Source organism: Plectropomus leopardus, chromosome 2, assembly GCF_008729295.1.
Source record: "Plectropomus leopardus isolate mb chromosome 2, YSFRI_Pleo_2.0, whole genome shotgun sequence".
NCBI lineage: Eukaryota > Metazoa > Chordata > Actinopteri > Perciformes > Serranidae > Plectropomus > Plectropomus leopardus.
The window spans coordinates 37,613,266-37,627,468 of record NC_056464.1 but is presented as its reverse complement, the minus strand read 5'-3'; the positions used below and the strand labels follow the sequence as shown (position 1 = coordinate 37,627,468).

The 14,203-nt window shown below is 38.2% G+C and overlaps 1 protein-coding gene across 5 annotated transcripts in view; it reads left to right on the top strand.

Moving 5' to 3' along the window:
- Nucleotides 1-14,203, top strand: part of chd6 (chromodomain helicase DNA binding protein 6) — a 119,593-nt gene that overhangs the window by 62,016 nt on the left and 43,374 nt on the right. For all 5 annotated transcript variants that reach the window (XM_042510233.1, XM_042510223.1, XM_042510241.1 and 2 more), the window contains exons 5-11: nucleotides 3,097-3,250; nucleotides 5,004-5,153; nucleotides 6,337-6,402; nucleotides 6,522-6,580; nucleotides 11,008-11,125; nucleotides 12,988-13,074; nucleotides 13,245-13,382. In XM_042510233.1, the coding sequence (XP_042366167.1) occupies nucleotides 3,097-3,250; nucleotides 5,004-5,153; nucleotides 6,337-6,402; nucleotides 6,522-6,580; nucleotides 11,008-11,125; nucleotides 12,988-13,074; nucleotides 13,245-13,382 (772 nt within the window). The remainder of the gene's footprint in view (nucleotides 1-3,096; nucleotides 3,251-5,003; nucleotides 5,154-6,336; nucleotides 6,403-6,521; nucleotides 6,581-11,007; nucleotides 11,126-12,987; nucleotides 13,075-13,244; nucleotides 13,383-14,203) is intronic.

The window sequence follows — 14,203 nt, the reverse complement described above, 5'->3', positions numbered from 1 at the left end:
GATGACAATCACTGCTGCCAAAGAAAAGGAAGAGTGAGGATGAGAAAAGATAAAACGCAACAGAGATAATGATGTGAAAAAAAGGAGCAGTGATAAAATGGAGGGAAAATGGATAAAAATGGAGAGGAAGGAGTTGTTGATGTCAGAGGTAGGCGGCCTCGTGAACTTGACCGACTCAGGGTCATTTTCAGGTCGAGCTCCGGTGTCAGGTCGTGTTTAGTTCAGATAACACCACACACAAGAAGATTAAAAGTCCTCACGTGGTGCCGTTTTAAATCCATCTTAATCTGTTGCTTTGTCTTTTCTCACCGCTCACTCATTATCTGGGACAGGAGCTTTATCTTTGCTGCCACAGTTGGCGGTACAGTCCTAAATTCAGGAGTGAGTCGCTCTCTGCAGTTCACGTCGGCTTCATCTTTTAAAAGCAGAATATGAGCTCGAGGGGATTGATGGTTGCACCCTAAAGTCAGTGGGAACTGATCAATCAGCTTGTGGGTAATTCGTAATTTCCTGCTGTTAAATATCAAAACCAGCCATCTGATGTATTCAGAAATTTCATACTTAGAATTTTTTATGTTTCTGTGAACGCAGCACAACTCATTCAGAATCACTTTGAGGAGTTTAAGAAAATTAATTTTCATAGCACCTTTTAAACATAAAATGCAGCTCAGAGTGCTTTTCTTGCGAGAGTGCTAAAAATTAAAAACTAGCAATACACAGAGATATATAAATAATTTTAAATATAAAAATAATAATAGTAATAAATAAAATAAAAAATACTAAATAATTCAAATAAAAAAATAATTAAAATCATTTTGTAGCACATGAATGACAGAATTCTGGAAATAAGTTACAGACAGGCCAGAGGTGGAAGTGGAAAACAAAACAAAAAAAAAAAAAATATTAAAAACAAAGTCAAAACTCTAAAAGCACATAAAAAACATAAAACAAGTTAATAACAAATAACCATAACATGTGAGAAAAATAAATAGAAGGTGGTTTTAATTCAAAGCAAGAGCATATAAATGGGTCCTGAGCTGCTTCTTAAAAGCACAGAGGTTGTTTCTGTTGTTTTTAGTCTGATATAAATCTTTGTTTGTGTAATACTGTTTCTTGGCAGTGTTGAGAGTGGAGCTGCAGTCGCAGATAAAGTGTCTCTCTGTGTGAGATAAATCAGTGACAGCAGTCTCGTGGACGGGGTCAAGTGTGGGTCGAATGTATGTTCAGCAAACTGGGTCATATGTGGATCCGCTGTATGAAAGAAACTGTGCGAACTGACAAGAGGGAAGCTGTTACATGTGATGTAGAAGCTTTTGCATTGGACTCTTCATCAGTGCTTTCCATTCAGCGGACAGACCAGGCTCTCTGTTTGGAGTGCAGACACACACACACACACACACACACACACACACACACACACACACACACACACACACACACACACACACACAATATCTGCCATTTTTAGGGACTAATTTAAATACAACAATTTTAATTTTTTCAAGTTTTGTGTGTGTGTGTGTGTCCCCATTAGTTTTGCTGTCTCTTGGTATATTTTTATCTAAAGTTTCTTTCCGATTTAGTAATAAAGGTTTCCCTACATCAAGAACAGACACACTCACAAACTGTGTTTTCTATTTTGAGAGGTTGTTTAGATAAATCTGAGAGAAACACAGAAAATGTATTTTTCTTAAAAACATGTTTTTTTTCACAGATGTCACTCTCATGACCCAGTCTGTGTTTTTTCGGAGCCTTTCTTGTTAAGTTCCTCTTTCCCAAAATGATCCTTTTTCCTCTCTTTTGTCCTCATCTCCGTCTCTAATCCTTTTTCTCTCTTAACCCACTTCAGAGCAGCTGAGTGCTCTTTAACAGGTTGTGAAGTAAAAGCAAAGATAGAGAGGTGCAGTAATATGTCAGTGTTACTGTTTTACTTGTTGCACACAACTCCATTATTTCATTGTACAAAAGAGAAGGAAGTAGGCTTGGGCAGCATGTAATAAAAGTTGATACCTTCCTGAAATTTGAAATTTCATCGGGTAATTGTGCAGCTGGATCGCCCCTCCCACGACAGTGAGAGAGCTACTCACTGTTGACTTTTCAGACAAATACATACACAACAGAAATATGAAACAGAGAAATACAAAGTAAACACCTTTTGAATTCAACTTTCTCTGGGTCACAGAAGATTGACAGGTCTGAATTTCCTCGTTAGTCCATCATAAAACACACATTATTCAAACTCAACAGAAACAGAAATAAAACTCACCCAAACCATGTTGGTTACTCTTTCTAGTATTCTAGTTAGTAAGTTGACTGCTCCAACAATCATCAGCTCCAGTTTGATCAAAATAAGTCCTTAATTCACCGCGTTATATTAAAAAAAATATGTCGTTATCCCCTACGGTCTCTGTGTGCCACCAGCTGTTTACAGTCCTCTAACTTCTCCCTCCAACACAAGGTGTTGTGGTGTCTGTCAGCTCAGCTGTCTGTTCCACCAGTAGAGACCGGAGCTCTGGTGGTGCGTGCTGTGCACTACATACAATGAATTCAATAGAAAAAGGAGCACCTGTTTTTTATGAAAGTATTGAAAACAAACGTTCAGGATTTCTAAATACGCTGGTATACCGAAATACTGTCATACCACCCAATCCATACAGTAAAAGCAAACTGCGCCCAAAATTGACCCTTGTTTCACATGTCCTGCTGTTGCCACTGTTTCGAAGAAAATAATCTTTCAGGTGTTTTTGCCTCAAATATGCGATCTGCTGTCAGCCAGGAAACACCCCGCTCCTTCAATCTCTCAACCAGCTTCGTGTTTCAAACCATCAGCCTTCTGCTCCAAAGCGTACTGATCTTGTGTCCAGCATCTCAGCAGCTTGATGGTCCCAGCGATCGTTCCAGTGGTTGTCCTTTGTCTTCATAATTGTACCCAAAGAGATCAGAACAAAGTGAAGATTAAATATTTGCTCTCTCTCAGCCAGCCTTGTACAAATCTTTCAGGGAGCAGTAAAGTTTCCAGCCTCTGGCTCAGTGAAAAAACGCTGCTGCAGGCTACGAGAGCTGCTAATTACTCATCCGAAATTCCTCTCCTCCCAGAGATCCTGGCGCAGCGCCGGTGGAGAAGAAGAAGAAGGGAAAGAGGAGAAACCAGGAGCTGGCTGTCCAGGAGGGGGCGGAGAGTGACGACACTACCTCAATGTCAGCCCTCAACATGGGTGGAGAGGACAGCCAAGACCCCCTGGATAACGCGGTGAGTGGACACAAAGACCCTGGACACCCTGGGTTTACTGGAAGCACTGGTGTGAATACACTTTGTGATTTAGACATGTGAGATTACAGGTGGTGTGGGTGAAAGGGAAGGATCTCTGCCGACGTGTTTTGACAAATAGAAAACAGTAGAAACAGACGCTTGTAACAGGAAGCAGTTGGAGTTTTCGGAGTTGTAGTCTCTTAAATGAGTGAGACGTTGGGCCTCATGCAAGAAACAATATACAAACATATTTTCTTATCTTGTTTGTATGCATGATTTGTTTTTGTTTTGTCAGCACTCATTGATTTTTGGGATTCATTAATGTTTTCTTAATTTCACTCCTCTCTGGAGATAAAATTTAAAAAATGTTCAAGAGCATCCTCACCAAGATAAGAGAAAAACTTCTTGTTTTCACCTGTCACAAATCACTGCCCAGCACAAAAAACACAGGTTTTATATTTGAGAAACATTTAAAAAATGCATGAATATTGTTTAATCAAATTGAGATAACTTTTTAGAGTTATTATAATGATAAGATTATTACATTCCAGAGCTAAAAATATACAACTATACTGAGTGCATTGATCTTTCCATTTCTACTTTGCTAAACTTCAGAGGAAAATACTCTACTTTTTTTGTCCACTACTATTATTTGGTAACTACTTTACAAATTAAGACTTTTGCACACAAATAATGTCAAAACATACAAGTGCAGTTGTAACAATAAGTCAATTGATTAGAAAAATTATTTTTATAATCACCATCTTTCATGTAAAAAACATTTAATGGTTTCAGCTTCTCTTATAAATGTGTGAGATCTCACTGCTTTTCTTTTTGATTATTTTACTTATTTGTTTTTATCTTTTATTCGGTGAGCTCTAAACTCCCCACCTCTAAGCAGAAAGTCTCTTCTCTCTCGTCCTCCGTGCTGCTGTGTCTGCATGTCCGTACCTCCTTTTACCAAAGAGTAGCTTGAAAGTCAGAGTGTTTACTCTTAAGGAAAATCTGGGGACCAAAACGCCCCAGAGGTACACTGCTCAGCACAAACAAATCAATGACTGCTCGACTTGAAGCAGTCTCAGTCAACCGAGGTGTCTCAGACTTATGATTCGACTTTTAATGGGCACAATCGATTTACTTTTTAATAATCTTACTACATTACAGCATCAACAGTAGTTGGATGGAAAACACTAATACCGGACAATTGAAGAGCAGAAAAAAAAACATGATCCCAAACATTTTTCGCGTCACATCCGTGGTGATAAACATACTGGACGTCATGTTCCCGGACATTTTATTACCTGATGTTATTTTGTTAACGGGCTCAGCTGCATGTTCAGTTTGCCTGATCAGATATTCATTTATTCACATTAAATAGCGAAGCAGCAGCAAATTTCCTGTGACATTTTTCCGGTTTTCCTCCATGTTTTTTCTTTATTTTTTATATTTTCTTGATCACAACTGCTGTTATTCTCTCATTTCCTTCTGCCCTCTTCTTTTCTCTCCACTGCCTTTATGTCCTTCTTTCTGCTTTTTCACTGTAATACATCTTCTTTCCCTCTCTCCATCTCACACTTCCCCCAATTCACCTCAATATCTCATTTTATTATGTCGTTCCTTTTCCCTACTCCTAAATTGTCTTCTTAATTCTCCACTATCCCTCTTCATCTTTATTATTCCTTAATTCTTCCACTCTTATTTCACATCTCACTCTTTTTCTCTCTCATTATATGTCTACCTTTTATTCTTTTAGAAGCGGCGTTCAGGACGTCAGGTCAAGAGGAGGAAGTATAACGAGGATTTGGACTTCAAGGTGGTAGACGATGATGGAGAGACGATCGCAGTTCTTGGAGCCGGTCGCATCTCGGCGCTCAACGCCACCGCTCTGGCATGGCAGGCCGAGGTAATGAACACTGTTAATTTAACGGCTATTTTAGATTCAGGCTTAGTCTGTAGACGGATATGCTTATTAGTGCTGGTCAAATGTTAGTCTTTTTTTTCTTCATAGTTTGTCGATGACAACTCAGAATGTTTCAGTCAACGAAAAGTCATTACAGTTACTCAAAATGTTTTTTTTAACCCTTTGAAACTTGAGCATATTGTCTTGATTTCTTTTAAAAACATGGAAAGAAAGCAATGAGCAGTGAAAGAAGCCATGGCCCAAAAATTAGCAAGAAATTAGTAAAAAGTACTAAAAGAAAATTACCTAAAAAATTGTATAAAAATAACAAATAAACAATTATTATTATTATAATAAGAAAGAAAAATAAAGTTGGAAATGGTCGGGAAAAAAAGTGATTGAAATTCATTAGAATCTTGTAACGTAACTTTAAATATGTAATTATGATCGTTATAATTTTTTCCCTGGATTTTATTTTTTTTTCCCCGGACATTTTTCCCTAGCTTATTTGAAATTATTTTCTAAATTGTTGGACACTTTTTTTTCATGCTTCTGAAAGAAATCGCACCAATTTGGCCGCGGTTCAAAGGTTTAGGTACTTGTAAAAGGTGTCTGAAAGCAGCACAACAAAAGTGATGTTACTCCAGGTTTCAAAGGGTTAAACTTACCAAATTAGGCAGACGGGTGTATGAAATTGGAATCAAGATGATCACCGACTGCCCGGTAGGAGTGGGCAGTATGGCCTCAAAATATGAAAATACAAAATAAGTGTTAAAGTTTAAATAAGTTTAAAGTCAATAGAAACGTAACAGTTTGCCTTCGAATATTCAGTAAAAAAGTCTTTTAGTCGTAGTGTTTGACAGGAAACCTTAAGAAATTAGTTTCAGGATCTGAATGTAACATTTAAAATTCTTGCAGGAACTTCATGAAGGTTGTAATGTTCAGTTTTTGTTGAAACTGTTTTGGATTGGCTTTGATTCAATTTAATGGTCATTTTGGAGGTTACATTTAACGCTCCCGTCGGATAGGATTTATATACATAGTTATCTTTTTTTATGTGAGGTGCTCCTTGAATGCTGTGTTTCGATTCAAGTCTTTATTACATGGCTGCTGTGTGATCACAGACTCTGTGAACTGACCTTCATCCTTGTAGGCAGCTAATCTTTTCTGTCTGCTTCCCCCTCAGGAGCCACCTGAGGACGAGGCCAACATCATTGAGAAAATTCTGTCCGTCAAAACAGTGAAGAAAGAGGTGAAGAACACACACACACACACACATTATGTTATTTTGCCCCTCGTTTTAAAATGTTTTCTCCTGCTGCTCTTCATGTATTTATTTCTTCTTCACTTAATCTCTCCCTGCATCCCCAGACTTCATCAGGGGACCAACCGGAGGAGACAGAGGAGTTTTACGTCAAGTACAGAAATTTGTGAGTCTCTCTTCATTAATCTTAATTCACGCATTTACATGCATTTCATATATTAAACATTTAGCCAACACCGTTATGGCTTTGTATTTGTACAGGTTCATTGTGCCAAGTTCAGCTTTGTGTTGGCAGAGTATGAACAGTGGGGACTTTTTTTGCCTGTTTTTAGTGCCTCGGACCAACCGACCATCCCCTTTTTGTAGAGATAACTAAGTCATTAAAATAAAACTTCTCATAAAAACAGACACTTAAACAAGCATCAGGGTGATGAGAACTACCTTCAGTGACAAAAACCATCTTTGGGAAAAATGTATTTGGTGTGTACTTTCAGTTTTCAGTTTGTCCCACGTCCCATTCACTAACATGTAACATGAAGGGGGCGGGCTTTATGACCAGTACATGACCTGCAGACAGACACCAGAGGGTCACTGAGATCTGGGATCAGTCTTTGGTTCAGACTGCAATACCTCAGCAACTGTTTAGTGATTCCCTGAATCTTTTCCAAGAGCCACCAACAGGATGACATTTATAAAATGTCTCGACAATGGCTGGATGGATCACAGTGCGATTTGGAAACAGACTTGCCAGCGTGGCTGTGGACTTTTAGTTTTGGTGATTTTTTATTGTCTTAAGACTGCTGGTGGAAACTGACGCACCTGTAGGAAGCTCATGTGATCGCTGGGGCTGCGTTTTGTTTATGCCAGTGTGCTGTTTTTCACGTCGTTTTTCATCATTTTGAATCTATCAGCTGATACTTTTTGCATTCAGCCACGATAAGCTGTGTGAAATGTGTTTTCCCGGTTGTCCGTCTGTCCGTCCATCCCATTCTCATGAATGCAGTATCTAGATTGCCTCGAGGGAATCTTTTCAAATTTAGCACAAACGTCCTCTTTCACTCAAAAGCAGCTGATTAGAGTTTGACCATCAGAAGTCAAAGTCACTCTGACTTTGAGTCCGTCTCACTCTTGAGGACATGCTATCTCATGAACACCTTGAGGGGAACTTCCTGAAATTTGGCACAAACATCCACTTGGACTCAGTGATGAACAAATCAGAATTTAAAGGTCAAAGGTCGGCTTCACTGTGACATCATAAAGTTCTTCAGCATCCCTCCTCCAGCCATTACTCAAGGCTGTAACATAGGAACAGAGGGGGGAATTTTTGGTCAGATACAGAAATAGTGACACTTATCTTGAAACTGTGTTGATTTTTTAGATCTGTGCTGCCGCGTTGAAGACGTATGTGAAGCATCCATATTTTAGCATACAACCAAAAGGCGGTAATTCTGATTATTAGTCTGAACTGATTATGAAGCTGTTGGAACACACGGCGTTTGTTTATACCAGCACCGTCTGTCAGTCGGGTTTTGAACAACATGTGAACTCCACAGAAAGAACAAAAACTGAGACCCGAGGAGCTGCTTCCTCAGGCTCTTTACTCAACCCCGTCATTATGCAGCAGGGGTTATTAAACGTGATATTCAAAGGTCCAAATCCGATTTCTATTCAAGGCCAAAGGTCCGAAACGATTGATGATGAGCAAATTATCATTAAACTTGCTTATAACTTACAATTAACGTTTAAGTAAAGTTAAGTTTAAGGCTTTCTGAGACAAAATACGTCCAAGCCGAACTACTTGTCTGTTGATTCATAGGAAGATTTTAACTGTTAAAGTTTTGTTGTCCTCCCCTCTGTATTCTGAGGACGTTGCCGTTTGTCTGTGCTTTGTGTCATAGTGGCGTTAAACATTTCAACTCTTTACGACTCCAACTGTCTCTGTGCCAACAGGTTTCAAAATGAACGCGTATTTCTCCGTCCGCTCGTCTTTGAAAACTCTTTTTTCTTGGTCAACTTTTCTTTTCTTTGCACATTTGTGATGGTGACATCCTCACTGCATTGGCGACGTCGTGTGCACTGACAGAGGACGCCAAAGTCTCGCTTTCTAACGCCGGCGGGACATAATGTTAGCACCTGATAACCGTTAACTAACTCGCTTATTTTCGCCTGTCAGCCAACCCTTGAACTCGGACACTTGATGGCTTGGACATTGTACGCTCGCTGGCTGTTAACGTTGCCATGACAACAATGTCAAACAAGGAAACGATTCTGTTTAAGACTTAATCTCGGGACAGGGTCGCTGTAACGATTTGTAGACTATATTCTACAAATCTAACAATTTATTGCAGCGTATCTTTTGAAGCAGGAAACATCCACATTGCATTTATTATTGCATTCCTAATACGCGGTGTGGGCTGGGTCCAGATTGACATTAGGAGTCTAGATTTGAGAACGTTTGTTATTGATGCTTACAAAGAAATTACCAAAAAAACATCCCTGTGAATCTACAAAACGTCCCGGATGCCACGACGCACATGTGCATCCTCCGAGGTGCTAGGAGTCCCCCTCATGATTGATAAAAGCATTTAATGCGTGTCTTGACTTTGTTAGAATGACTTAGTTAATAGTTTTCATGACATTGATTTCTCCCACAGAAGTTGACTCTGCACACATGGGCTGTGTTTCTGCAGCGGTCTATTCTCCAGAGTCAGTAAAGTGCTTCTCAGCAGTAACTGTTGAGTGAGAGCAGAGAGTTTTTCATCCTCTCACTGAGGCTCGGCTCCTGCAGCCAGTCTGAGGATCTCTGGAGACGCTGCCGTTTGTTCCAGCACTTTGTATCTTTAAGAAAACTCCTACACACATATACTGTACCGTCATTATTATGATTGTAATTTATTCTCCGGGGTGATGAATAAAACATGGCGAGCTGAATCAGACTGAATGGATGGTGAAGGCTTTACTGTTCCGTGACTTTATTTAGAATAAAGTATTCAAAAATGATAAAGTTACAGAGAAAGATTCCCATATTTAATATTTGTAGTGTAAAAAAAAATCATCATTATACATAATACATTATCAAATGTATGAGAAGTTGCACAGGGGGTTTAGTCACTGCACAGCAAACACTGCGGTGACATTTATGTTTGTCCATTTATAGATTGTGGTTTATGGATTAAATCATGCGTGTCAAACTGTAGCCATAGTAACAACATTTGTTCTGCTTTCTTTACCGTCGACTAATGATTAGGGAATTCTTTGTTAGAGCATCACCGAGTGAGACATCCTCGTTCTCCCCCGGTCTGTAAGATTCAGCGGTGTGTGGTGCATAAAGATAGAAATTATTGCCTAAACAGTCTGGAGGATACAGAGGAGATACATCACGGCCGCTGCTTTTTTTAAAAATTTTTTTTCCTTTTTTATGTTCACTGACCCACAATTTCTTGTTAATTTTCTCTCAAAAGGATCACATGTATTAATGTACTTTTTTTTTGTCATCACTGCATACATAGTGTTTTCACACAATTGTATTTTGCCACTTAACCTTTTTTTACTTATTTTGAAATAATTTTAATGGCTTAATGATTAAATTCTGTAGTCGGCGAAATCAGAATATTCTTTATCCATTTTGACAAGAAGCTTGATTGGTTCCTGTTAGTCCGGTTTGTTGGCTAAGACCAGAATAATTCATGTTTAACTTTGACAATACTAAAAGAAAAAACTGCGCCAAGCCTGAGCTGAAATTATTATTATAGATTTAAGTCCTGTTTCAAATAGATTGTGCTGCTGTTATGTGATTTAAACAGAAACAATATGAGACTGATCTGTTTCCGTAGTTTCTCTCCCTACATGCACAGGGCTTTATGTTGAGTTTATTTTGGAGAGAAAGAAGTCATTTTGGGGGTTTTTGGATGGGTTTTTTTATTCTTGTGATAAATAGTTTCAGTTATTTTCTTATACCTCTGTGCCAGCGATAGCCGAGGCAGCAGGCATTATGTGTACGTGGCCCATTCTTTTGAAACAAACAAAAACAGACAAAGCAAAAATAACAAGAAGTTAAAGAAAAGTTAAAATAAAATTACCAGAAAAGCCAAAAAAGTCAAAAGATAAAGATTTTAAAAAAAGAAAATGACTCAAAGAAAGTGCTAAAAAATGCATTTCTTACTTTTTTCTGTAAAACAATTTTAATTATATGATTTAAAAGTATTAAAAATATAGTTTTGTGGATATTTTTGGCCGATGTTTTGATAATGTTTAATAATTCCCCTTAGCTAATTTTCAGAACATGTCTGTGTCACCTTTTACTATTTCTTTTCTTTCCAAGTTGCTTGTTAAGTTTTAACCCGTATTTTTGGAAGAAATCAAGCCGTCTTGCTCCGGTTTAAGTGCTAGTGCTGATGTGTCCAGGTGCTCAGTGGTTAATATATTGTCCAGCCCTGCTTCGCAATAACGAGATTGAGGTGCAGGCCAAAAATATTTGGTCAATATTTTTTTCCCATATCGCCAAGCCCCAACAGACGAACATGCAGACTAAATCCATACATATTCCTCATCAATTAAAATCTGTGTCGATTCTTTTTGTGTGTTTTCTTTTAGTTCCTACCTACACTGCAAGTGGGCCACTCTGGAGGAGCTCGAGAAAGATCCCAGAATCCACCAGAAGATTAAACGCTTCCGGACCAAACAGGCCCAGATGAAACACCTGTTCACCGAGGTAACCCTGAAACATCACCTGCTGTCAGCTGGCGTTACCGACTGCTCTGGACGAGCCCTCTCACTTTGACTCCTGCTGGACAAATTTGTTTTTAATAATTCAGAAAAGCTTTTACCAAAACCATCTTCTGTGCCACAAAGTTGTTAGGAAATGTAATCACGAGTACTTCAGGTGCTCATTGAAAAATGCACACTTGATAAATCACAACACATTCATTCAGTGTTGCTGCAATAAAGGTCAGCAGGTTAGCTTCTTCATGTTGTTACCGTGGGAACACCTTGATTTAAGGGCATAATTTGGCCTTTGCTGTGCAATTTCATTTACATGGGAGCATGTCAGACTTCATTGTTTACCTCTTTTTTTTTTTTTTAAAGCTTTTCAAAATAAACGTTGGGTCAAGTCAGTTTTATTTATGTCGGATAAAGTCACCAGATTATCTCAGAGGGCTTTACAGTTGGTACAGACAGAGTGTGGAAAGAAATAACACTGAATGACATTTCTAAATATATTTTACTGTATTTTGTATTTTTTTTCTTCCCACACTCTACTACACCTGTTGTCAGGTCTGTACATGTTATACCAGCTGTAAAGCCCTCTGAGATAATATGGTATACTGTAAATGAAGAGTATTAACCAAATAATTTCCCTCCCCTTCTACAAACCCTTCTCGTGCTGCAGACAGACACCTTTCACAAGTATTGAAACCTTTGAACCATCAGCATATTGCTTTGCTTTATCTCGAAAACATGGCGGAAAAGGCAGTTGCCAACTTGACGAGATGTTTTTTTAGAAAATAATATTTAAAATTTTTGGGAAAACCATATTTTTGATTGTCATTATTGTAATTGTATTTAAAATTATGTGACAGAATTATATATTTTGTTAAGCCGTTTTTTCAAATAATTACCCTCTTTGTTTATTTTTTATTTATTTTTTGTTTGTTTGTTTCTTTGCTTGTTTTGGGGAATTTTTGTGTGTGCAAATTGTAAGTTTTGAAAAAAAAAGTCCTCAATTTTATTTAATTTTTGGGTACCAAAGTTGCTCTTTTTTTCCCATGTTTTCAAAAGAAATCAAAGGGTTAAAAACCACCGGTATGTCATGGTTAACGCCCCTGTTTCCAATCTCTTCTCTTGTTCAGGTATTGTTTAAGGTTATTTTGTGGTAATTATTTTGGATGCAGCGAAATTATCGGCCCATAGCCTGGGAGTTATGATGTCACAGAGATAATTTGGATGAAACATTTTTTGGCCGATAAATAGAGTCTGTAATAATAAGCATAAATTGCTTTGATTTCGCCCATGTTGCCATGGTTTCGCTGCATTATGCTGCGTGTCAAACTGCTGCACAGCTAGATCAGTCCACAACGTGTCATCAGTCAGTGTGTGTGACGGGGACGAGGGCTTCCTGACATTTTGGGGTTCCCCTCTATAGCTCCACTATAACTCAAACTGAATATTATGTCCGTACATACAAGTTGACATAAGAAGATTAGAGGAAAAAAACCCAAAAGAAATAAAAAAGAAATTGATTTTGCTCTTGAAAATGACTTTCTTTTACAAAAATGCGATTTTCCCAGCTTTTTGTCTGAAATTTCGTTTTTTTTTTTTTTTTATGAAAATGCATTAAATAAATTCATCTGTACTCACCACATCTCAGCCTTTCATACCCTCGGGCAATGAAAAACAAACAAAAAGAAATTATCGGTATCGGTTGAAATAATCATTATCGTGCATCGCTGGTAATTTCACAGATTTTTGCTTATTTTACAGTCTTTGCACAAATTGTTGCTTTATCCAAAAAAATGCCTGATGTAGTTATTAGTGGATGATCATTGATGTCATGTTGTCTGTCTTTATTTCCAGCCTGATGAGGACTTGTTTAACCCAGACTACGTGGAGGCGGACAGAGTGCTGGAGGTGGCTGTTACCACAGATACTGAGACTGGAGAGGTAGGTAACACATAAACACAGACGCTCGCTCTCCCTGCAGTGTTTGAACATGGTTATTACTGAAGGCCCTCGGTGTGGTGCTACCCTCTTATTCCTGTGGCGCGCGCACACACACACACACGCACACACACACACACACACACACTTTATTTTCCTGTGTGTTGTCGTAGGAGGTGACCCATTACCTCGTTAAGTGGTGCAGTCTCTCGTACGAGGAGGCGACGTGGGAGCTGCAGGAGGACTTGGACCCAGAAAAGATCAAAGAGTTCGAGGAGATCCAGAAACTGCCAGCAGACCTCAGACACATAGTGAGTGGAAAAACAATAGAAGACTAACAAGAGGAGAAAAAACTGCAGTTTGATGTTTATTTTACAGGAGAAAAATCTGTAAAATATGAATACAACACAGGTTTAGTTTCAAGGAGAGAGCAGAAAATTTCTTTGAGAAAGCACAATATGTGGTTCACTTTTGTAAACTGCGTGACGAAAAAAAAATAAAAAGAGAAATCATTTTCTATGAAGTGGCCCAATATTGTTAGCAGGAGAACTGTTACTTCAGATGAAACCAGCGTTATTAAATCTTTTAAAGTAGAGCAAAGGTAAGACTCTCACATGAAATTAAACATTGCGACAACAGATTGTAATTGCAGCGGTCAACCTCAGATGTAACCTGATAATCAGTCAGAATTACCTTTTCTTATCTCGTCCTTATTCACTCAGACATCTGCAGCTGCAACAATTAACTGACTAGTCGTAAATTGTGGAATTAATCACCAACTTTTCAATGGATTAAATAGTTTGAGTAATTTTTTAAGAAAAAAATGTCTATTTCCAGCTTCTTAAATGTGAATATTTTTATTTATTTATTTTTTTTATTACTCCTCTATGACAGTTAATTGACTATTTTTTGGTTTGTGAACAAAAGAAGACATTTGAGGACGTCATTTTGGGCTTTTAGAAACACTCTTTTTTTTTTCTTTTTTCCTTTTATGACATACTATATAGACCAAGCAACTAATCAATTGATCAAGAAAATAACTGTCAAAATACTCGACAGTGAAAACACTTTTTAGTCGGAGCCCTGCTGACGTCGCATTCATGTCCACTGATTTCTATCCGAATGAGATGCG